Raw genomic sequence first — 25,198 nt, 5'->3', positions numbered from 1 at the left:
CACCAGACAAAAAGCGGCCCGCATCGCCATAGCAACGCTGCCCAGAAAGTGAAGCGCCGCGCTGGCAGCCATATATTTAGTTACTCTCTGTGCATTATGAGTGCTTTTCGTGCTCCTGGAGGATGATATCGTGCGTTAAACCTTCAAATGAGCTCCTTAGCTGCTCTCTGAGCCATCGTAAGATTATTTGTTCTTGCATCTTCGTTTTATTTTCTTGAAATCCACTACACACGGACGCGCGTTCGGAGCTGCGAGCGCGTATGGATTCTCGTGTCATCAAGAGGTTCTTGTTCTCTCTTTTTTTTTATGCGATTTACTGTCTGCGTGCTTACCTGAAAACATCGCAGGTGAACCACTCGTAGACTGGAGCAGCTTGCGCTTGTTGGAAACGTTTTTGCGAAGGCTTTCGTCTGTCTCTATCCGCAACGAGTTGGGCTACTTAGTGCGAACTTCGCTGCGAGCAGTAGCGGCGAGCATTCCCCCGAAGCTGAGTTCTGTAATCGCCTACGCAAAGCTGAAAGTATGGACTCCAAATCTACTGGATGATCGTGATCGAACGCGCGGCGTTGCTTCTGCGTCGTGGTGGCCGAGGCTTGCGTCGTCTGCTAGCAGATGACAGCGGCCTGCTACGGTAACCGAGGGGGAGCCCGGCTTCGGCGGCGTGCCCGCAAGCAGCCCCTGCAAGTAGGTCGTGTGACCGTGACGGTATTTCCTGTCAGAGCGGAGGCCGAGAGCTGTAGGCAAGTGGTCCGGGACTGGAAAATCGAATATGCCCACTGGTTGCCGCCGTTTTGATGTGAATGGCAGTGTAGCTTAGACTGTAGTACCCCCGCTATACCCCCGCCCAAAAATACGTTTCGACGCATGCAGTTTGCTTGCAAGATCGCTCGGTGACGGTGACACATGTATTTCGTATTTGCTACTTTCTAATATAAAAGCTCCTCTTCGGTGAGAGTGGTATTTTTGTGATTAGAGCGCGTTACCATCTCAATACAGGCCAACCTCAATTTGTCCTCAGTGTATTTCGTCCCCTCTTCCACGCAGTTTCAAGTGAGTTCAGGTTAAGACTTATAAATGCATTCGTGGTGATGTCAATGGATAGTATCATTTAACGCAAACGTGCAACACACTTTCAGTGCCGTTACGCAGCGGAGGTAGAAAATATTTCCTTTTTTTTTTCAGCTCACGGCGAACCTTGTTCATGTACTGTTCCACCGACGCCACCAAGCGCCAACCTGCCCGACGGAAGAGAGAAGTGCTAGAAGCCCACACGCCGCGCGAAGTGCGCAAGACGCGTGCCAAATAAAGTGAGAAAGCAGAACGCTAAGCAACGTAGTCCGGGCTAACGAGTCTCGGGACCCCCTCGTTTATGTCTGTTTCTGCCTCCATCTCTGTTATGTCTGTCGAAAGAGTCGAAAGCAATGCAAACGCTTCTATCATTGTTGCCAGCTGCTTGTTTCTTCCCGCCAGAAGCGCTGCAGGCGCACGGGTTGAGGCGCTCTCTTCGGGGTAAAAGCGCGTGGCTTCGTGGAGAGTGAACGCACGTGCATGCAAGGCGACCAAAGTGTCCAGCGCGTGCCCAGCACGAGGATGATGACGAGGTGAGGGGTATATAAGGCGCGGAAAAATTTTCAGGTGGCCTACGTGGCACTAGATTCGGAGGAGTCCACTCCACGTTTTTTTTTCGTCTGCGTTCTCCTTTGTTCTAGACCTTTCGCTACTTTGCGTTCGGTCATTCATCCCTGCAACGGCTACAAGAGTTTCAGCTGCCCTCTAGCACCTAAGACTCTACGATGGAAAAGGTACGGTTCCCCGAGAAGCTGTGGAAGATCGTGAACGAATGCAAGTCTGGAGCTATTTCCTGGTCTACTGACGGCAAGGCTGTAGTGATAGAGTACGCAAAGTTCCGGAGACAGTACCTGAACAAACGGCAAGCCTTCAAGACCAAGAATATCAACAGCTTCATAAGGCAACTCAATCTCCACGGGTTCCGCAAAGTCGACCCTTACTACAAAGTCATTTGTTCCAGCCAGCATGCCGGTGCCGACGTGCAAGCCTTCTGGAACGAGTCCTTCCTCCGAGGCCGGCCTGACCTGCTGTCACGGGTGACTCGCAAGGGCGGAGTGACCAGGCCGAGATCCCTGCTGCACGCAGACGACGGTTGCTCGGCAAAGCTGGTACCGCACCACAATGGCCACCTGGTCCGCGGTCTTTGTACTCAGGTGAGCTCATGAACTGACCTTCAATGCTACGCGGCGCATTGAGGTGGCGACTAAGCCTCGTGAGGCTTCGAGTGAGGCTTAGTCGGCACTTCTGTATCGTGGCTTTACATGTCTCGGGAGCTTGCCGTGTTACCGAACGCGTTAACTGCACTCAGCCTTAAATGTGTCGAGGCGCGCTCTGAAGCATAATGACGCGGCCGAACGCACATTACACGTATTGCGCTCTGTGGCGCACGTGAGCACGCGCTATGGGTGAGGGGAGAGTTTTTTGGGGGCCGATTTTGCCTGGCCTTTTCTCTTTTGCGTTCGTAGCGCGCGGAGCCTTTGCCACCGGTCGCGGCGGTGCGTGGGGCCACCCGTGACCTCTGCCACCGGCGCTCGCTCTCGGGGCGCGTTGGGCCACCCGTGGCACGCGCTGCCTTTGCCACCTGGCGCTTGCTCTCTCGACGGCCGACGGCGCGTGGGGCCACGACCGTGGCACGCGCGGTGCCTCTTCCACTCGGCGTTCGCTCTCTAGGCGGCGTGGGGCCATGACTGTGGTGCTGCCTGTGGTTGCTTTTTGTACAGTCGCCGCGCACTCGTTAAGTTACAGCCTATGCACCATTCGATATGAATTTGTTGCCGGCCTCGAATAATTTTACCTTTTGAAATTTTAACCTCACCCTCCGAGTGATCAGCATGCTACGTGCCCTACAAATGCGGCGCGTGGAGCATTCAGCTCGGTTTGCAAATTGCTTTCTTGGCTTGAATACGTTCTTAATACACGGGTCACTCCGCAACCAAATGAACATGAAGGATGGGGCAATATGTGCGGCTGGGTTCCTCCTTGAATACCGCCACCAGTGCGAAACAAAAAGGAGAGGCTATAGAAAAAAGCAGCGCGTGAGGTTAAGCTAGCTACCGCGTCCAACGAGCAGCGCGTGAGGTTAAGCTAGCTACCGCGTCCAACGAGCAGCGCATCGTAGTATTTGCCGCGCCCGCACACGGCGCGGGGAAAGAGCGCGGCCGCGAACCGCAAGCGACCGTACGTCAATTGGAATCATGTTACCTGTCGATCAGGATCGGTCAAGGAAATTGTATGTCTTTGCGGCCTTTATGCAGCTCGGATGCGTACTTTCCGTCACATGCGAAATAGCTAGGCTACAGCGGCATTTACTTACAACCTGACAGGAGCAGCAAACCAGCTCGTCCAGACTTGACTGGCCACATTCGCGAGCTCAGCCAGATGTGACGCGCTCGGGGGTGTGGTGGCGCGAGTTGAAGACCACACTTTGCTGGCCGAGTGCGTAGCCTCGACGCCAGCGGTTCCAATGGTACAAAATGTATAGTGCATAAAAAGTACTTACAACTTTATTTTACGTGCTATAACACTGTTTTCAGAAAAAAAGTTCCTTGGTTATAGCTACAAGCGAAGCGACAAAACAAGTAAACGTGATCAGATGCAACATCGCTGCCCGCCGCCATCTTGTTTGTTGTCGAAATTCTGGGTAGTCTTGGCTGGTCTTGGCTTTTCTTCTATTTTCATTTTTTTTCATCGTTAAAAACTGCTGAACCTCGTTTTATTTGCGCTATCACGTTAAGCAATAAAATATTATGAGTCTTTTTTTCTTTTCCATCGTCCTATTCAGAAATTCCGCTCATTTTCTGTCGCCATTTTTTTCTACCATGAGTGCACTTTGCTTTCCCGTTTAGCACCGCGTAGCCCAAAGTGTCACTCGGGATGCCGAAGCGCACTCCCCGTAAGTGCACTTAACTTGCCCGCTTGACAGGGTAGATTAGCAAAGATGGCCGTAACCGTAGAGCTACGCTGCACTTGTTCTTGGGTTCGGTTAAATGAACTCGACAGGGCGTCAGGCTGAGCAATTGGTTACCCAAACTCGAAGACTGCACATTTACATAAGCTTGATTTTAGCGAGCAAAGCCCGGAGCACGGTCAATTGCTCAAGCCCAGCACGACCCGCAACGATGCCATGTCAAAGATGACAGTGCAATCGTGCAAAGGTGGCGTGCAAGTCGCGGCGCGCTGCCCATGTACCTGTTTGAGGAAATTAAAGGTGCAGTAAACGTCTCCCTTCTCGGTGGACACCTCAACCGCGCCGCCAATGGAGGGAAGAAGGTGGGGGTGAAAGAAGGAAGGGAGAAGCAGGTGCTGTTGTGGAGGGCTCCAGAATGATTTCAACCACCTGCAGCGAAACACGGCTGGGTTGAAACCTGGGACGCACTCAAAACAGCTTCCTGTTCTCTTCTCCCCTGCTGCTTACCTGGCTCCTCGATTCGACTGGATTTGCTACTCCCATGCCAGGAGTCAACCTATACGCTCTATTCACTCACTCAGCTACATTCATCGGTTCCCCAGTGCAGCCTGCTAGCATTTACATAAACCAGGCAGGTAAATTTCATCCTGACTTGACCCACTGCCTCGAGCCGGTGACTATATGCTGACTGCACGGTTGAGTACCTCTGTCAGTCACATGCGACGTTGTGAGCTTTCGAAAAGCACAATACAACAGCCACATTCCGCACACTGCAGTTGAAATCCACTGTCTGCTCATTACACGTGAGCACAGAACGTGTATTTGTCGCAGTTCCATCCAGCTTCCACTGCACTTCACGTCTTCTAGTCCGCTTTACTTTATCATGCCATTTTGTTTATGCTGACCTGCTGCACCAAAAACGGCTCCTGGGCAGCTAGTAGTGAAGTGGCTTGCGAGGTCGGTTTTTGGACACTGGCTGCGGTAATCAAGCGCGTTCTCTAGGGAATGCACCCGCTGGTGAAAATTTTGACGTCCAACTCCACTCGCTGCAGGACGCGCAAAGGCTTCTTGTTACATGTAAAATTCAACCTTACCCGCCCAGGCGAATCAATAAACCCCTATTGAAATCGTACGCTCTGCCAACGTTGAGGGAACAGCCAGAGTAAAAATTAGTTTAACTCAACCTCACCACTGGGTAGGCTAGATGTTTTTCATTTATTTTCTAGAAAGAGTTGTTACATCAACCGCTTTGTGTGTCTTATTTTTTTCGAACGAGTAATTTTGATTCGCAATAGGTGATCCATTTGAAGACAGGCTGATGACCACAGCCACTGCTATAACGTTACATCACAGAACTCGAGCTGTCATTGTCTCCTTGTCGAGCCTGTGGTCCAATCACCTTCCTTTGCGCCGACGGCCACCAAGATGCTGAGGTTGCGGAAGAATCCGAAAGAACCCAAGCTTTCGGCTTCTAGCGGTTCAAGTATTATGGTGGCCAGGATGGTAACCGCAACCATACGCACTTTCATTATGTTTTAGTTAAGTCTCTGCATAGCCAGTAACATGCATTCCATTGGCGTGACATGTCCAAGGTATACCTAAGCGTGGAGTGCAAATAATGCGAAAACAGTTTGTAAACGAACTAAGAGTGGATATAAGCAAGCATAAAAAAAAAATAGAGCTCATGGATTTTTCATCGAACCCAAGGGCAAAAAATTGGCAGGGATAAAAGCACAATGATAAGAGCATCCCCCCCAACCCCATCACCCCTTCCCTCCATTACCGTGTGGCCGAGTGGATATTGATCAAGTGTGTGATGCATGTAATATATGGTTTGTAACCAAACTAAAAATGCATACAAGATACCAGAAAAAAGAAATGAGCTTCCTAAACTATTCGCCAATTCCAGTGGCAAAACAATAGGATAATGCACAGCGACAAAAGCACCCCTCCTCACCAGCACCACTTCGCACGACCGCGCACTCTGAAGCGCACCTGGGTCGCTGAAGTACTGATAGTTCTGTAGGTGGCACAAGATCGCAAGATGCTGAATTAGCAAAAAATGCTACTTGCAGCACATCCCGGGCAAGTGTTGCAAGCTTTAGCGCCGATAGCACACTACCGAGTGCGTACACAACCCAGACCTGGTCTTTGTAGTCCCAAAGGCCACTTGGGTCTTGTTCTCCCTTTTTTCTGCTGGGAGCGTTCCTTATAAGTTACGCAAAGAAAAGGCTCTGGATTAGAAATAATAACCATTTAGTTCCAGGAATTTTGTGATATCAGATGGAAGTAGACAATAGACTGTCATGGTGCAGCGTCGCAGTGTAGTAAATTTTAGCGAAAAAATGTCAGATTCTAAATTTGCCATCGATCAGCAAGCCTTTTCAGCAACTTGATTACATGTTTTTTTGTAAACTGCATGCCTCTTGTCATTGACATAGTTTAGTGGTGTGTCCTATTCTGCAAGAATTCAGTTTGTTCAGCCAGTGATCAGTTTGCATGTGTGGTAAGTGTACAGGTGTGTTCATCACTTCTGTTCTGCCCCTCCCGTTTCCTTTGCAAACCATGCTGCCAGCAGGTTACAAATGCAATTGATATGAAAATTTCCTGATAGTGCCGGGGTGACGCATATGTACATACGTGTGTTTAAATACTATACTGACTGGAAATTTTTATCAACAATGTACTTTAAATGCAGAGGCATTTTATGTCATAAAAAAAGGAATATATTTATTCCCAAAAACATTGATGATAACTTTTAACGTCCCCAACTATGTCTAAAAAGAAGGTCTAAGAAGAAGGTCTATGTCTAAGAAGAAGGTCTAAAAAGAGGAGACTGTGTGCAAATCACCCGGCTGGACAGAGGCTCCACTGGCTTCGCACCAGTCCTGGAGCTTTCTGCTGCTCCTTCAGCTAACCTTTGGAAGACACCAGCCACAGCGGCTACTTTCAGCATGGACAGAATGCCTTATACTTCCAGCAATGTACCCAAGGCTCCATAAGTATTAATTCCATTTTGTTCCATCTCCCTAAGAAATTGATCTCTAAGATGCTGAGATTAAGCACTAATACGTACTGTTCACTTATGAATGCACTGGTAGTTTTTCTTTGTTATGTTTTAGCATCAGAGCTCATGCTTATGGTTGTGCTTGCACGTGCATGAAGTGTATGTAATTGCTCTGTTAATATGTCAGCTTATTGTTATCTGCTCTCCTCTCTTGCACATTAAGTATGTGTGTGACCAAAGTAATTGGACATTGTGCTAGGAGCTTTATGAACACAAAGGAAGGCAAAATAGAGCAAGCAGCAAACTGGCACAGAGCAAATGCATACACTCCAGTCATATCCATGTATAGCATAGGGCCCCAATCTGTCTCAAGCTGCTCAATTGTTTTTTGTCTGGGGTCTATCCCCACCACACGTATGTGAAGGTTAAAATAAAACTAGTTTAGTATGCTTCTGAGGCTTTTTCAGCATTGAAAAAATGCACCAGAAGGCTGCGGGGCCAGTGCAAGGCTGGTGGAGCCCCTACGTAGCTGAGTGGTGGTAGCATAACAATAGCTTGGAACACTTGCTTGTCCGTTCCCTTCTACGTCACCAGTCTTCTTTTTCGAGCGCATCTTTTTGGTCCCCGTTTCTGCGTTTCACGGTGTCACCGTTGCCATTGTAACTAGCAGTGGACACCTTAGTCGCGCTTTAAGCTGCGAAATCAATGGAGCGGGAGCGTGTAAAGCTAAGGGTAAAATTGGTAAATTCGTTTTTGAGGAATGGAAATGGCGCAGTATCTTTCTCACACATCTCAGTGGACACCTGAACCAGAGGGAAGGCGCATAGCTGCCCTCTTGGAATAGTGGACACCTCAATCGTGCTTTAAGCTATGTGGCGGTAATGACAGTTCTGCGCTGCATGCATAGGCATTGACAATGTTGTGCCAGACACGCGGCGCTTGAAGCCATAGGCCGTCGGCGTTCATTGTGTTCATTGGTGTTGGTGTTGACATTTTATTCTCCGATCATTTTAAGGAAAGGAAGTGCGCATAACTGGCTCGCTGGCTCAGTGGACACCTGAATCGCGCTTATAGGTGTGTGGGCTGGTGAGAGAGAGATGTGGGCAGCAGGCATTCACAATGTTGTGCCAGAAACGCGGCACTGAAGCCCATGCCCACCAGCGTTCATTGGCATTGATGTTGACTATGTTTTGTATCCATTGGCATTGGTGTTGACAATGTTTTGTGTCCATTGGCATTGGTGTTGACAATGTTTTACACTCCAATCATTTTAAGGAAAGGAAGTGCACATAACTGGCTCCCTGGGTGAGTGGACGCCTTTAATCGCGCAGGTACGTGGGGTGATGAGAGAGAGGTGTGGGCTGCATGCGTTTGCGCTGACAATGGTGAGCGAACCCTGTAAGCCCTTAACTGCCACCTGCCAGGGTGGCAGGATGGGTGGAGAGTTTGATGTAGATATAAAGATAAACTGGACTTTCTTGCCACTTATGAGAAGGGAAGTCCCATTCCTCTCGCTCGTAACGCCTCCCACGGCTGTGACAACCTCACGAAACATTTGCACAGACCTCGTCATTGCGGACCAGGTGTTGGTGCAGCAAGTTGAGCATATATCCATCTATTTCTCCGACCACAAAGCTTCCTTCATGACAATCAAGAAGTGTTAGTGGAGTGTTTCTTGAAAAAGAAATATGTGTGAAAAATAACCAGTTGTCTGTAATTGTACATACATGTCTTGCTCGAATTCTTTCCCTCAATCTATCGAAGAACTGAAACAGCTGATGAGCTGAACTCAGATTTCGCATTAGGAAGTACCGTGATCGTTGGCTATTTTTTTCATGCCCTCTTTTTATTCCTGTCCTTACTAACCTCATCTTTTTCTCGTATTATGTACGCCCCTTTCTTCTCTTGCTCTTCATATCTTCTTCATTCTTTTCCGTTTCATGGCAGGGACACAAATTGGCATAGAGAGACAAGATGACGCCTGTATTGGCTGATTTTTTAGTACAGGATGCCATCAGGCCTCTTTTCACATAAAAACTGTTGATCGTGTTCATCTCCGCTCTGAAACCTGGCTGCTAGCTGTGTTAACATGGCAGACTGTGACGGCCTCCCCACTGCATTGTTGGTTATCCTGTTGGTTCATGAGAGAATAGCACACCAGCGGGTTTCTGTATATGAACCCAAATGTGTTGTGTACAACACTTTGCAAACGGCAGCCTTTTGAAGGAGTAAGCATTTTCACATGACAATTCTACATGGGAGACAATGAATGCAACTGGATCAAAAGAGCATTCATAAGCCTGCCAGTCAAAGGATGAAGGAGCAGACGTGAACCAAAAGCATGCAGGAATACATAGGCTGATAAGAGGCTATAACTGTAAGCACTGCTTATAGCACTGTAAGGCTATAAGCACTAAAAACTTACATTTCTGCAGACATGCAACTCATTTTGGTTTTGTTTTTGGTTCAGGAACAGACACCGGGCTTGTGCAGATGAATGTAAAGAAACATGTTAGGACAACTATAGAGGCCACTACCTCCCCGCCGCAGTGGGTCAGTGGTTACGGCGCTCAGCTGCTGACCCAAAAGACGCGGGTTCGATCCCGTCCACAGCGGGCAAATTTAGATGAAGGCGAAATTCTAGAGTCCCATTTACTGGGCGATGTCAGTGCACGTTAAAGAGCCCCAGGTGGTCGAATTTCCGAAGCCCTTCACTACGGTGTCTCTCATAGCCTGTGTTGCTTTGGGACGTTAAAGGGACACTGAGGAGAGCACTATTAATATATTTTTTATAGCAAAATCCGATAGTTCGGCATGTCATGGCTTTGTTGCCACTTGGCCGGCAGCGAAAAATGCATTTATTTCTAAGAAATTTGGATTCGAAGTTGAAAAGGTTTTTCCCGCCGCTGTGATTCAAACTTGGGATTCGGCTATGACGACAGAGGACTAAGTGACGTGAAACATGACGTGACATGACGTGATGCAGACTCCGTGATTTCTGGCGGCCAGCAGTGCGGCCTAGCAGCAGCCGAAAAGAAAGCTACCGCCGGCCGCACGTTGAAGGCATCTATCGGCTATTGCGGCCGTCGCTACAGTCACTTCGCTTACGTTTGCACCGGCGTTTTGCGAGCGTTACGATGGATCTCGTTCTCGAAGTCGTCAACGAAGTTCTCGCAAATAGACACCTTTAGCATACCGTGTACCTTGATACCGCTAGCGGAATACCGGGAGCCCGCCTAACGCCGGCGAGCAGGCGCTGATTGGTCCCGATGCTTCAGGCGAGCGCGCAGCTGCCCGGCACGTGGCGCCATCTGGCGACGTCAAGGAGATTTGCGCATGCATTGGCTGCGCCTCAGTGATTTGTGCTTCTCGTGTCCTAGCGTTGCTAGAACCATTGGTTCTAGCAACTGTTTTGTTATATGACGTCATGACGCTTGTACTTGCGAGTTTGGCCTGTGGCGGCGATACCTGTATTTTGGTTCTTGCTCTTTTCTACGTTACAAGAGCTTTGTTGTCAGTATGAGTGGCGTTTTTGTAATCAGGAGCTGGTATTCTGTCGATACAAGCCAACTTCAATTTCTCCTCAGTGTCCCTTTAAACCCCAATAAACCAAATCTAGGGCCATTACCTGAATGAGTCTACTCTGCTTGCCTCAGTACAAGGAAGTGAAATCACCTGATCATGTTTTAATTTTGGCTGCTTAGGATGTTCGAACCTGGTGGTTGTACCGTATTCAACAGCTAGCGCCCAATTTTGCTAACCAGTGTTTTATGCAACAGCATGTGCATATTACCTAATATACATTCCAGATCACAAATTCAAAAGTAAAATTCTGGCTAAAAATTATGATTTCACTCGCATGCAACTGCAATTTCAATGGGGCACACAACTGGTGCTTACTGATGATTAATGTTCAGAGTTAAATTTTCAAAGCTCGAACTTAGGTAGGTAAAAAAAAAATCTGGGTCCCTTCACTATGCCATGAGATTTCTCTGCATTTCAGAAATGCACATGGTTGATGAAAGTAGTTCTCAGTTAATACAGTGCTGTTAACATCTAAATATACCTCACCTCTGCATTATTATGAAATTTTTACAGTATTCACATCGTCTCGCCTGCTTGTGGCATGGTTTGTTTTCTTAGCCACTTATTAGCACCTCCCAGGCATAGAAGCATAGCGATAAAAGCAAGCTGAGATGCTAAATACATACACAACAATGAAAGGCTACCAACGCATTCCCAATTCTCAATATGTGGATATACCTGCACTCAGTCTCTTAAAGAAAAGGAAGAAAAGGTTTTGAAGCATACTGTCCTACATTTTAAGGATAGAGTTGATCTGGCGAGCTGTCGTCGTTTTAATGAGTCCAAGTTGAGAACCACTTATGCAGTCATCGGTGCATCACTAGAAATGCAAGGTGTTGGTAGAAATGGCTAAGGTGAAGATCTCATATGCGCTCGATGTAGCAGCTGGTGCTTGGGCCTTTCCTGTGTTGCGATATGTGTAGCAGAAGGATGCAGGACCAGTGTGCAGCCAGCAGAGCCTCTACTGAGCCAAGTGGCATTGGCACAGTGTTGAGCTGGTACACTTGCTTCTCTGCTACCATCCAGGTCACCCCATTTCTCTCTTTTTATACTGTCTTGTTTCATCTTTTTCTTATTCTGACATCCTTCACTTCACCACTTCCTGTTAAGCTCTATATGCCCCTCCCTTCTCCTTTACCCCTCATATACTTCTTCTTGTTCAATCTCTTTTGTGCTTCGTGACAGTCCTTAAAGCGCACCCCTTATGGTCATGAGATGAGGATAAGGTGGTGCTAGTATTAAGGCAGGACATTATGTGAATGTTTGCTGCAGAATGAGAGGAGGAGGATAACCAAATCACAGATACAGCACTACATTGCTGTACAGTTGTGCATGCTTATTTGCGGGAAATTGTAGAGCTCATACAAGTATACAACTGCACAAGAGATGCTTTATTCAGCATTAATTTCTAGTATTTATGGAACATATGTGCAGTAGTACATTGTTCTGCAAGCAGTCAAGCTGTAACCTTCAATCAGCCGGTCAGAATTCATGTAGATTATGCTATTGTTTACTGTAAGCCATAATAGAACATGCAAGAGCACCTTCATTTTGGCTTTAGCACTGCTTTATCAAATTAAAACAGTATGAAGCCAGTAGCCAAAGCGCTGAGCCATACATCTTCCATGCAGGGTCGCAATCTGCCACGCCGCAGCCTACGTCATCGGCGCAACCGTGCAGTGAGGCCAGAAGTTCCAATGGTCAATCCCTTGAATGCCCCACAACCGGAGCTCAGAGGCTGCCAGTACAATGGCTACTGGGATGGCGTCACCTGCTGCTCGGCGGCGGGGACACACAGTCAGGCAACCACCAACGAGGAAGTGGTTGCAGCTATGCAGCGCCTCATGCATGATGCTAGAAACGAAAGCTACGCAACTTTTGGAGACATGAAAACACTGCTTGACCCTAACCAGGCACCCACGGTGGTGCTGCGCCACCAGGGCGAGCGTGCTCAGACGCCAACACTCGAGGAATCTTTAACACTACCCTCGATGAATGCCTACCTGACGGATAAAAGCATACCCGACCAACTCAACGAAGTTCTAATGTCTGATGACTCTCTCCCTGAACAGGCTTGTCTAGTTCCTCATAAAGATCGCTACCACCATAGAAGAATGTTCAAGCCAGTAATATTTAGTTTCACATGTTAGTTCCATTGGTGATTTTGTGGAATGCCATAAATGTGCAACAGGCACAATTCCATGCTGCCATTTGCAGGACGAGACTGTGTGTCGTGCACTGAAGTTTGAGGATGTGAGGAGAACCAGAAGAATGAAGCAACGAAAGCTTGCATTTCAATGCACAGCAAGCAAAAATAAATAAGTGTGAATGTACAACATGGCCTCCAAGCATCTCCCATGTCCATGGCGGTGGACAACAGTAATGCAATTGCAACCACACTGGCCAAGCCAGAGCTAGGAATCAAGGCACAATCTTGACCAAAGACAACCTGCAGCAATAGCCGCACTGCCCCTCGTGTCCCACTTGCATGCATGTGGAGATAGCATACTCCTGAGAATGCGCACACCCCAAGCCCACAAACTCCTTGTGGCTCATGCCTGCCTGGGTAACGTTATCTCTCTGGGCAGTTGGTAGTGAAAATAAGGTAGAAAATCAATATTCTTTAGTAAAACAGTCCCTTTTGACTAGGAGCAAGAAAACCAGAAAACTACACTACATATGCGAAATGGGGAGCCCTTGACAGAGCTGTCAAGACCAGGGATGGGATAAAATTTGTTACACACTGCTGCAGCAATACAGTTATTTTTGTCGCAAGAGCTGTTGCTGCCAGGTGCCAGATCCTGGTTCTCCACAAGCAGGAAAAAAAAAAATTGGCAAGCGTTACATGTCCACTAATATGTATACACATAGCTAACTTGTCTGCTTGGTTTTTGATGCTCGCATTGAAAAATGTGGCCAAAAACCAGTGCAAAAGAGAATGTGGAGAGGAAGTGTGTGCACACGCTGGACTAAGACTAAGCCCGAGAGCCCATCCATGATGATATGGTGGCACTGGCAACTAAATGCTGTACTTGGGGACCTATGGGGTTAACAAACCAATGTCTATTCGGTATAATTTTTTACAAAGAGAGACAGGAAAGGCCACATATTGTATGAGAAAGCATGAAGCAAAGCCAAGCTGCAGAATTGGTAGCAATGAAGTCCAGAACTAAAAATCTGGGACAACAACCTAAGGGCTGAAGTAGCCACACAAATGTGCTAAATCCACGGTTTACTATATCGTATTAGTTAAAACTGTTGCTGGGTTTCAGTTTAACGGGCACACTGAAAAGAAATACTTTTTTATTAGGAGCAGAATTCCACCGCATGACTTAAGTAACTTAACACCAAAGTAACTTCACCAAAGTAACTTCAGCCAAAAGTCATGTCACAGGATGCAGCAAGATGCAGCAAGAGAGACATAGCAGGTGAAAAAGGAAATGAAGCAGCTTTGCCTTGACTGCACACTGAAGCACTGACCCTGTTCACCCTGGAGGAAGTCCACACATATAGCTACCATTATAAGAAATTGAGAGACGATTATGATAGCTGGTAATGAGAAAATTAAGCATAGCTCTTCACGGCTGGCAGGTGCGTGCTACATTGCTAGCCACCCCCTGGAATTTTCCTGTGGCAGCCACCTTCTAGGTGGCGTTTCGCTCTGCAACTTGGACAGCCAGGTAAGCCGACCACGACGAAGAAGCCAAGAACGGGCACCTAAGAGCTGCACTCTAAAACACCCAAGTTTTTTGCCTTCCCTCGGGGTAAAATGATGGGGACAGCTGTGTTGCCCCCCATGCTGTGCTCCATAAGTGCAGCCACTTCCAGCAGGAGGTGAATGTAGTAGTTATACATATTATGAACCCTTTGTCATCAGCAGTGATGGAAATTGCCCCAGAGCATGTCTATACTGCAGCTGCTGCTGCAAAAATACACAAAAGCTTTCAAAGCTTGTCAGAGATGCACAATACTTTTTTGCAGTGACCCAGTACAAACATAGTTAAGCCTTTATGTTCTTACCTTTTGCTAATGGGCAGACATGGTGTTCTCTTGTTTACTACAAGCCCTCGTGTATAGTTCGATGTCACACATTTCGGCGCAAAAAATATTAATCTTTGAGTATTTTTTTTTCCCTCAGTGAATTGCCTCATAATAGTGCTGGAAGCAATTTTCATTTCTAATGCAAATTTTTCATATGTTGAAAGGGCAACAGTGCGGATACATATCACATTTGACGCCTTGTTACGAAGTCAGTGGTACACACAGTGATGTGATTGGCCGAAGTCACTTGCAGCAGCTTTTGGAGGTGCCGTAAGCGCTTTTTGGTGCAGAAAGTGAACATTTGGCGCAGATATAAACACCGTATCTTCCAGTGTATAAGCCACGTTTTCTTGTTTTTTTAGATTTCTTGTGGGTGCAACTTATATATGGCGAAAAATGGCGTGCAAAGACGCGACATCTTTTCCTGTTCCTAGTAATTATGTTGGAAAAGAAAATTGACGAGTCAAAAAGAAAAAGAATGAGCTATTACAGTTTTACCGCAGTGTGATCCGCTTCCATGGGGACCCAACTATGCATGTGCAGTGGCAGCTGGTGCCGCTCATCAAGGCCATCTGTGCAATGAGGAGATAGCTCACCACCAATGCTGTCCATGGTAGTGGAACGAGGATCGTGCTATGCTAAAACTGTATTTTTAACATTTTAGCCTATGGCTAGAGTCTCATAATCTTGCACCAATCGGAATGAATGTGACGGTAGCACTAAGACCTGCCACCATATACCGTACTGTCATAGTCTTAAAAGTTCCGATTTCAAGGTTGCATCTGTATAGCTTCATGTGCGTTGTACATTTTGCTTACTCAACATGACACTCCCTGTAAGGCCAGGAAGCTGCGATGCAAAACTGGATTTGCGTGCCATTAAAAATGCGCTGGAGAAAGGGAACCATGTAGCAGGGGGGCAGTACACAGGAGTCTAAAACTTCGCCTTCATTGAAATTCGGTCGATCCCAGCCACGGTGGCCAAATTTCTATGAAGGCGAAATTCTACAGGCCTGTGTGCTGTACGATGTCAATGGTCGTTAAAGAACTCCAGGTGGTCGAAATTTCCGGAGTCCTTCACTACGGTGTCTCTCATACCCTGAGTTGCTTTGAGACGTTAAACCCCAACAAACCAAAGCAAACCAGTTTGACATGAGTGAAAAAAATTATCCCAGACCATTTGCCTCTTTCTGACAGGGCAACAAAGCGCAGCCCAAAATCGAAGCCAGCTAAGAACTATGTGTTAGCATACTGTTTCCATACCTTGCCTAATCATGGACGTGGAGATCGACACCAGCGCTGCTGATGAATGCTTGTGCGATGTGCATTCCCTGCGTGTCCTACACACCACAGGATGACCACAGCGCAGACCTATTTCACTTCTCCATTTTCATTATGTGAGGTGACAAAATGCCTGGCCAGGGTGATGCCCACAACATATATATACTATAAGGACCGACTGAAGGATTCCCGGAGAAATTGCGTTTTCTGCTAGCACTGCCTAACATGGAGGAAGGATAACACGTGGCGCCAAGAATTTTGCTTGAATAAAATACAGTTTTGGTGCACACTTGGCGCAGGTTCCTCGTAATTTGTCGCAATGTAGCAGCATGTAGCAGGCTTCGCCGTTTGGCAAAGTTTGGCATGAGTGGTGTCACAGTCACATCACTGTACACATGTACCTTTTTTTTTTCTCTATAAAACCAGGAATTGAAATGGCTTGAAACTGGTGTCATTTAATTTCTAGAGTCATTCCGAGTCCAATGCTTTCATCGGTATGCATGTGAGGATAAAATTTCATGCCTTACAAATGGTTAAAAGAGTGGTCTTGTGCACTGATATCCGACATCTCTCCCTTGAAAGAATCTGATAATCTGATTTTCCAACCTAAGCATCATGCACAATGCTCAAGTTAAAAGACATCAGCCTGCTCACCACAACAAAAATTCAGGGGGGCACTTTGTTCACCTAAAGTGCGGTGAGGTGGAAGCCTCAAGCGCAGTGTTGCTGCTTGTGTCACTGATGTGTTGTTAAGATGTTAAGCTTTGCCTCTAAGGGTGAAACGCGACCGCATCATGCAACGCTGCCAGGGAGTCCACAGAACGTCATCGCCCGATCGGTTCTATCCGCCGCGGTGGCTCAGTGGTAAGGCGCTCGTCTAGCGAGCCGGAGTACCCGGGTTGGAACCCGACCGCGGCGGCCGCGTTTCGATGGAGGCGAAACGCAAGAGGCGCCCGTGTGCAGTGCGATGTCAGTGCAGGTTAAAGATCCCGGTCGAAATTATTCCGAAGACCTCCACTACGGCACCTCTCTCTCTTCTTTCACTCCTACCTTCCTCCCTTCCCTTACGGCGCGGTTCAGGTGTCCAACGAGATATGTGAGACAGATACTGCGCCGTTTCCTTTCCTCAAAAACCGATTTACCAATTTACCAATTTTTACGTTCGTTTCTACGCCTTGCTCGTCGGTAAATTGGTTTTTGAGGAAAGGAAATGTATCTGTCTCGCATACCTCGGTGGACACCTGAACCTCGCCATAATGGGAAGGGAGAAAGATCGGAGTGAACGAAGACACCGTATTTACTAGACACGCCTTTGTTCATTCCAAACCATCGAGCTGGAATGGCGGAGCGGTTAGCATGCTCGTCTCGCACTCCGGAAACCGGGATTCGATTCCCCAACTCGACCAATTTCTTATTCGGTTTTATTTATCTTGACTGATTAGAAAGGTAATTACGCTAATTGGGTGATTAAGAAATTAACTAAACTCATTCCCTCTTACTTAGAGCATCACTATACGATGCCTTTAATTGGTTGCATGGTTACTAACCAAAGAACAATTGGCCCCTTTTGAAATTCGCACACTGTGATGTCACGACCGTTGAGACCAATTGAAAAGCGTGACATTTCTGTCAACAAGCCCTGCTTACAACGATGAGGCATTAAAGGCTTCCGCCTTAAAAGAGGATGTTTGCATTACTAACATTGGCAGCATAACATCATGCTTTATTGCTAGTGCACTTGTTTGCACATACCAAAGACGTTTTTGAAGAGGTGTTCTCAATGTGTCAGGAGGCATCTGTTGACAACTTGAAGGAGGTGGGAATTCTCTAAGGCAGCAGCAACTCACTCTCTGCCATCCAACTGCTTGGTGACTGAAGAGAAAAAGAGGAATGGAACAATGTTACTTATGCAATAGTGAGGAAAGCACAGCATATAATTATATCACTCAGCCTGCACATATTAAATAGCAAGGCATGTATGCAGTAGCCTCCAGGTCTCGAAGCCAACAGTGCCAATGACAGCAACAGAGAACAGCAGATACACTATTGCTCAGGAAGACCTCGCACAAAGGCAAAACGCATCGCAAAGGTCCCACTCTGGTGATGGGGAGTAAAACTAAACCACCTTTTGCAGCCGAATACTGAATGGGTAGGTTGCTTTTTCAGCATGCATGGTACAGTCTTTGTCAAAAGTAACCAGGCTGCATGGTTTGCTTCTAGCTCGTACAGAGGAGCCCTTACAGCTTCCCTGAAGCTGAAATGGTATTTAAAGGTAAGGACTGGGGGTCTTCTTACCTTCCAACACTTTTTGATCTTTAGGAAAGCCACAAGGGCTCCACTATACAAGATAGAAGCAAACCATGCAGCCTGGTTACTTTTAACAAAGACTGTACATGCTGACTTTACATGGTGGCAGTACACCCTGAATGAACCCTGAAAGCATCCCCAACAAAGGGCTCGTGCTCCCGTCTGAAAGGGCAACATGAAGCTTCCAGTGCAAGCACCCAGAGAAATTCTGGATCACAAGCCAGAATAAGTGTTTGAGGCAACCTGACTAGTGTTTCAGAGCAGGACAACAGAAGACAATCCTGTCTGTCTTCTTTTGTCCTTGTCTGAATGCGTAATTCAAGATGCCTCAAATTATGAATCAGTTAGCTGAATTGAAAGCATCAGCTGAATAAGTGGCGACAATGGAAGCATTGTGGAGACTGAAGCATGAACAGCTTACAGTTCTTGGCTGAATGGAAGCACGGGTGTCAAATCACAACAGGACTGCAGAAGCCAACATTTACATAGTGAATGATCTTGAACACGCTGCGTACATGCCTACAGTACAGCTTACAGTGAAATGATAAAAAAAAGAGTGAGTTTCCAAGACAATTGTTTGGTCTGGGTAATGTAAAATTTGCATAAAAAATCAAGCTCAGGCACAGCTTTTGAGCTCAGCATTCCACATAGAGTAGCCCTAGCTCTTTTTCCATAGATGAAAGCAAATTACACGATAAGGTCGAGCTTAGTGTCATGAGTAATGGAGATGGCCCCGTATGCATTGACCTCGCAGAGCAAAACAAAACTGTAAAGTTCACCCTCTTTTAGCCAGTAGGCGTGGTTTGAGGCTGCTTGAGACTTTCACTTTGCGAAATTTGATGCCAATTCTGCTTCTGGCAATTCGAGCTTACTCAAGAATCACAGAACCTGACACCCGTTAATGACATCTTGTAAATTCAGGTTCAAAGAGCCTTTATTTTATTTAATAGAGAACATAATTTTTTACAAAGATTTCAGAGTTCCTAGGCAGACTAGAAGGTACTGTGTGCAGCATGGACAATACAATAATACTTGTTAATTTGAACTTCAAGGGACTCAGACTTCCGCTCGAGACGACCTTTGACAGTTCATACGCCTGATTCAGGCTGTTGCTGTTCTCTTGAAGAGTGACTGTGGTTCCCACCAATTATACAGAAAGAAAGAGTTGCCTGACAACTTGGACTATATTTTAACTCGACAACTCACGTTGACTGTTGGCGGATGGTGACAATGGAGTGACTATCAGAGATGAACTGGCAGGTGTAGGTGTGGGCCGACAGCGAACTCAAGGCCAGTTGCTGCTGTAAGCGGAGGTACTTATGTCGCAGCGAGTCATCACAAACCCTGTGATCACCCACATATTAAAAACATCTCACCATCTGCCTCTTATGGAAACGCTCCATCGTGCTGCTCGTAATAATAATATTTGCACACAAAAGAAAAATGCTATAAAGCAACGTGCGAGGCTGGACAGAAAGATGAGAACCTGTATGCAGTGCACCATGCCAGCCAGTCACTTACGTGCATACACAGACACCCACACACACGTGCATACACACACATATGCGGACTGTCATTTCAGCTGTTCCGTGAGGGTATAGTGCAGATGCCACGTCTAGCATGTGTATGCAGTAGCCTCGCCCATGGTTTCAACGTGGCCGACTAAAACAGGCATGGGCGCGGAGCTGTCTTCTACAGAGCACACCAAGCACCTTGCACGAGAAGTGAAATGTCGCCGGGAGGCTAATGCAGAAGTGCAGAGTAGCACGAAGCAAAATCGAGTGCCGAAGGGCAGGTGGCGCTAGCTGCACTATCAAATCAAGAACGAGAATGCTGCACCTCCTCAACTGGTGCAGAAAGTGCAGCCAAATCGGGGAGACCTAGAGTTAGCAACAACTTTCATGAGTGGTCAAGCATAAATGCACAAGTGCCCCAGTAGATAAGTGAAGTAAGCCAGCTTTATAGGGCTACACTACCAAAGGAGCTGAACCTTTTCTCCTTAGTCTACATGCTATGAACTATGTGGTACCATAGACGCAACACAAAACAAACAATACTACCACTACATGGTCAACAGTCCCCTCTAAGTGGAAGCCTCCAAAGTGAAGTAGGCCCCAGGAATCCAACTTAGAAGTGTGCTCTAACCATGATCGAGTCTCAAATTCTTCTTCACAAGCTGAATCAAATCTGAAAAAGTTCACAATGTTCTTTTGCCTACCTAAAATGCATCTACCCCTGCAGCTAATGGAAAAGCGCAGTCACATTTTTTATGGCAAGTGGCAAGAAGCCTGCAGGGACATCTAGTAGCTGCAAACCGAGTTGTTGTAGCTGAACTACTGCAAGAACACAGTTAAGCACCAGGCTGTACAGCACTTGGAAGGTTGCAAACATAAGCAAGAAGAAAAGCATGCCACCATTTTCTCAAAATTTTCCCTTTTTAATATTCACAAAATCTATTTTCAATGGCACTGCAGCTCACCATACATTCACTATCTTCTAAATTTACTTGTCCTGATTTCTAGCATTCAGCAAAAATGTCAGTATTTACCAATGCCAGATGTGGCTTCCATCACAAACTACGCAACATGCTTTTTGCATAACCTGGTATATGGTGGTACGATATGTCGCTTTCAACATCCCAAAGCTGCACATAGGCTGCGAGAACTGCCATAGTGAAGGGCTCTGAATTAATTTCGACCACCTCAGAATCTTTGTATTGCTTTGTATTACTGTAATGACTGTACTGTGTTTTACTGTACTGGCCTGCCACAATTTAATGCTTGTATCTACTCCTATCCTGGTCCTGGTTGGACTGACAGTATGTATAAATAAATAAAATAAATAACACGCCCTGACGTCACACAGCACACAGGTTTTTTTGCATTTCACCCCCATCGAAATGTGGCCACCAAGGCAGGGATTCGATTTCACGACCATGGACACTGCAACCAAATGTCATAGTCATCATACCACCACATGCAGTTGATGTATGTTATACAATTACAATGTAATTGACCACAACCGCTGATTTGGTCTACTCAGTGGCTATGCACGCATGATGTATGTGCAACACAGACACTTATCAAGCATGTCTTTGCAAAGCCCACTCTAGAGAAAGAGCTAGAAGAGTTCCCTCAGGTCGGGTTGACTTCAAAGGCTAGTGGAATTTCGAACGGAGTATCTAGTGTTCTGTCCAGACAGAACGATGTGACTGCTGCAAGAGTTCCGTCCAAATACAGCATTTATAGACACTGCAGTTCCATCCGTATAAACCAGACCCCTCGTTCCTTTTCGGACCAACCCCTAGTGTCAAATGTCCCATCAGGTTTTGATCAGACTAGCACCAATATAACGTCACAGCATGTATAATGGTATATTGTTGAGTGGTTTCTTTTGATACCCTTTGCACCTAAAGTGGTTAGGATTGCTTTGGTTAGGTTAGGTCTGGACATAACTGCCAAGAGTGGTTAATGTTTTTCCACAATGGCTTGTGTTGCCCCAGACGAAACAATATTACTGCTGTTAGAGTGCTGTCCACACGTACCAGTGCATAGCGTCACAAAGCGTACAAACATTTGCTGCTGCGTGGCTTTAATTTTGCCAGGTTCGGTTCTTGATTATTAGGGAACTTAAGGGACAGTCACTGTTTCGTGTGGACGTAACTGAATGAGAGTGATTTTTGTTACTCCTGGTCGGAACGCTAGCCACAGCCAATTTCAAAACAAAATTAAATCTTGCATTTCTAAATCGTATGACAGCGGTATAAAGGTGCAGAGGCGACCTGAAGGCATGGCCAATTTCACACAGACCGCTTAACGAAGTTAGACCCGCCCACTTTACGGTTATCAGAGACACTGATTTCAGGTCATGTTAATATCGCAGATACAATCACATGCACTTCTTTTACTAGCGACAACATGCGTTTATGGCTACGAAGGGCAGTATAATTAACGCATTTAGACAAAGAGCAGCAGCGGCTACACATGGTGTGCTACGCTCATTTAGCATGCAGGAGCTGCCTCATGAAGCATGAGTAGCTCGAGAGGATATAAAAAGTCTCCCGCGCGTTTATTGCACCTTCAATGTCATTGCTCAGTTCATCAGCTGTTGTCGCTCTGTCCTTGGCGTTTTCGTAGGCTGAAGGAGGAATATTATCCAAGCTGTCATTGCGAGCCATGGTGTTCACATTTGCTTTACCTTTCAGCGCACGCACGACTGACACATGCAGGAACAGTGAAAAAACGAAATAAAATGCTTAGCCGCAACAAGGCAGCAACAGCTCGGCTGGCTCGGCGCTCGGCTTGATTTTGTAACTCCAACACAATCCAAGCCCCAGCAGGCTCGGCGCACTGCGCCGCATTTTCGCATACAATTACAGTCATTCCAATGTTCCAACATTACTAATCTTTAAGTAGTTTTATTTTTATTATGCTTGTTATACATGCTAATTATAAGGTATGTTAAGGTTTAATTTATGTTTATGTTCATGCTTACAGTTGAGATTCGACTTCACGGCGAAGCGTCAGCGGCTTAATATTCTCTCTAAAAATGGCAGACGACCAAGCCGAGTCGTCGAAGCAGCGAAAAGAAAATAATGACGATTCATTTTCTCTGAAGTCTCTAAAGGTAGTTTTAATGTGGTTTTTAATGTGATATATTTACTTGTTGAGCATCCTGTTCTAACAAGTGTTGAGGTTGTCTTAGAGGAGCTACTTAAGTGAACAGGTGTTTTTGTTTTGCTGTCGCGCGTGCTCTTGTAGGATGCCGTGGACGAGTTGTACAAGTTTCGAGACAACTATTACGTGAAAAATCCGAATGCCTCTGAAAAGCAAAGAACCGAGGATGTTGAGGAGAAGCTTACGAAGGTTCTGCACGAACTCGACGCCCACGGAGGTGAGTGGATGAACAGTTCAGGTGCTTGCTGTCACATTTGTGTCTGCACACGGGATGCATTTGTAGCTCACCGTTTTCCTATTTACTTGGAAGACGGTGAATAGAATGTTGGTTTAGTGTCATTCTCTCATGCGCCTGATGCTTGTTTCGCATCTGTGAATACTGCTTTTATGAATGGATATTCCCTAAATGAATGTATATGCCCTGAATAGCCGCCGCGGTGGCTCAGTGGTTATGGCGCTCGGCTGCTGACCCGAACGACGCGGGTTCGATCCCGGCCGCGGCGGTCGCATTTCGATGGAGGCGAAATTCTAGAGGCCTCTGAACTGTGCGATGTCAGTGCACATTAAAGAACCCCAGGTGGTCGAAATTTCCGTAGCCGTTCACTACGGCGTCCCTCATAGACTGAGTCGCTTTGGGACGATAAGCCCCAACAAACCTATTCCCAAAATACAATTAAAGCAGTGGCATGCTTGTTGTTAGAGCACATGGCGTTGTTTTCAGCAGTCCTCGGCGTGTATTCTGAAAAGCTTGTTCTGAGTGCCTCTAAACTTCTGCTGGTAGTAACGTGCTTTCTTCGCTCTACCACATGGGTTCTATAAAAAATGTCCCCGGAAAAAACGTCCCCATTTTCGGAGTAGGAAAAAATGTTCCCAAACGGGTGCCACCAAACATTCCGTAACCCCGTGATCTGAACATCCGCCTTGCATGTGGGAGGTGGGGTGTTCAGTCCCCAGTGCCGCCGGGTACCCACCAGTTTTCTAATTGGCACAAGCTTTCCCATGGCCTGGTGCTCAGCTTATCATACGTTACGTGCAGCACCGGTATGCAGTGCTCTCTAAACTGGATACTTGTCCCTGCTGGTGCTGTGCTAAACGTATTGGCTGCAGAAGTGCTTTAATTGTGGACTGTTCACCAGGAGACTAATATCAGGTGCTGCGCCGAAAAGTACTAGACTACTTTGGTACATGATATGTTTCCCGTACCTACAGGTGGGTGAACAAAGCTAGCGCATAGTAACTTTCCGGCGAACGCCTCCCACTAATCCCCTGCGATGTGGAGCGTCCACTCAGCCACTCTTGATGGAGGATACAGGACCAACAATGGTACAGCATTTTATGCTACAGCGGTTCCACCCTTCAGCATGGAAGTGGCTAAATAATGAACAGATTCCGGGCATTCATCCCCCGAGAATGGCACCTAGTCCAATACAGCTGGCGTCAGTGTGGACCTCAGTAGGTGCAGTTGGGTCAAAGTGGCGCAGGATAGGAGGTGAAACCAAAAGGTGGCGCAAAGTGTCGAAGGCGTCATCTCAAGCAGGTGTCCAAGCGGAGAGGTTGGAGTTGCTGGCGAGTAGCTGGGTCGGAGTGGCGATGATCGTGGCGAAATTAATGATCAAGCGGTGAAAGTACAAGCAGAGGGCAACGAAGCCACAGAGCTGCTTCAGTGAGGTTGAGAGGTTGGCTTCGGAAATTCGGCAACTGGACAAAATTTGGCGGGGTCCGAAAGAATAGAATCAAGAATTAAGAAGTCTTTATTGAGTAACACAAACAAAATGTATACACAGATATTTGGACCGATAGCCAATGAGGCTAGTCAGCGGTCCAATACAAAATAACATATAGGACAGCAATCACAAGCACATTGAAGAAAAACTAACTTTGTAGCCTTGCTTCCATTCCCAAAAAATGTTTCTTGCATGTCAGTTTGAAATTCCTAGCTTGCTTTATTTCAATTGGCAACGAGTTCCAAATTTTCGCTCCTGTAAATTCTATTCGTCTTTCTCCGTACGCATTATGGCAAATAGGAAGATTAAAATTGCCATTGCTGGCTTGTCTAGTGTTGCGGACGGGAATACGGAATGCACCAAGAGGTAAGGGGTAGTTGGTATTTATAATATTATTAACCATAAGAGCTATTTTGTAATCGCGTAAGGTTTGCATTTGTATTGCGTTAAAAATGTTATTGTTAGAACTATTCGAAGAAGGTAATCCCATGGTTTTCAAGGCACGTCTTTAGAATACCGTCTTTAGAAAGGATGTGTCCTAAAATGGTGGGTTGTCGAGCAGCAAAGCGGCTGATGTCGATGGTGTGCGTAACGACAGACGT

General features: G+C 46.5%; 3 protein-coding genes across 18 annotated transcripts in view; 2 read left to right on the top strand and 1 right to left on the bottom strand.

The window, feature by feature from the left end:
• The window catches only part of LOC149351167 (uncharacterized), an 82,402-nt gene extending 59,865 nt beyond the window's left edge, over nucleotides 1–22,537 (bottom strand). For 2 of the 9 annotated variants that reach the window (XM_089580459.1, XM_089580460.1), the window contains exons 1-2: nucleotides 22,274–22,535; nucleotides 17,642–17,761 (exon numbers count right to left, since the gene is read on the bottom strand). The gene's annotated coding sequence lies outside the window, so the exon portion shown is untranslated. The other 7 variants (XR_016290537.1, XR_016290536.1, XR_016290538.1 and 4 more) reach the window with 7 other exon arrangements.
• LOC149351168 (uncharacterized) lies at nucleotides 1,453–12,904 on the top strand. Of its 3 annotated transcripts, none has more exons than XM_089580457.1 (3): nucleotides 1,453–1,601; nucleotides 1,710–2,222; nucleotides 12,200–12,904. In XM_089580457.1, exons 2-3 carry the CDS (start codon nucleotides 1,794–1,796, stop codon nucleotides 12,716–12,718), a joined length of 948 nt encoding a protein of 315 aa, XP_089436583.1. In that variant the 5' UTR covers nucleotides 1,453–1,601; nucleotides 1,710–1,793; the 3' UTR covers nucleotides 12,719–12,904. The 3 variants fall into 3 exon arrangements, with proteins under 3 accessions (XP_089436583.1, XP_089436584.1, XP_089436582.1); XM_089580458.1 differs by having other exon boundaries at nucleotides 1,478–1,601; nucleotides 2,030–2,222; XM_089580456.1 differs by lacking the exon at nucleotides 1,453–1,601 and having other exon boundaries at nucleotides 1,613–2,222.
• Nucleotides 22,538–22,705: 168 nt separating the features above from the next.
• LOC149351166 (tetratricopeptide repeat protein 5-like) overlaps nucleotides 22,706–25,198 on the top strand; it is a 28,902-nt gene continuing 26,409 nt past the window's right edge. For 3 of the 6 annotated variants that reach the window (XM_089580449.1, XM_089580447.1, XM_089580450.1), the window contains exons 1-2: nucleotides 22,706–22,822; nucleotides 22,957–23,089. In XM_089580449.1, the coding sequence (XP_089436575.1) occupies nucleotides 22,745–22,822; nucleotides 22,957–23,089 (211 nt within the window). In that variant the 5' untranslated portion in view covers nucleotides 22,706–22,744. Of the gene's footprint in view, nucleotides 22,823–22,954; nucleotides 23,090–24,081; nucleotides 24,196–25,198 lie in introns of those variants that run through there. The other 3 variants (XM_089580448.1, XM_089580451.1, XM_089580452.1) reach the window with 3 other exon arrangements.

The sequence above is a fragment of the Amblyomma mixtum genome, chromosome 3 (genome assembly GCF_055824585.1).
Source record: "Amblyomma mixtum isolate Tamu chromosome 3, ASM5582458v1, whole genome shotgun sequence".
In the NCBI taxonomy this organism is placed as follows: Eukaryota; Metazoa; Arthropoda; class Arachnida; order Ixodida; family Ixodidae; genus Amblyomma; species Amblyomma mixtum.
This window is presented reverse-complemented; position numbering and strand designations above follow the sequence as displayed.

Excerpts from the sequence above, each read along its gene's own strand:
- LOC149351168 (XM_089580457.1), top strand. The coding sequence starts at position 1,794 with ATGGAAAAGGTACGGTTCCCCGAGAAGCTGTGGAAGATCGTGAACGAA. Across the intron at positions 2,223-12,199 it reads TCCGCGGTCTTTGTACTCAG|GGTCGCAATCTGCCACGCCG; the intron begins GTGAGCTCATGA and ends TCTTCCATGCAG.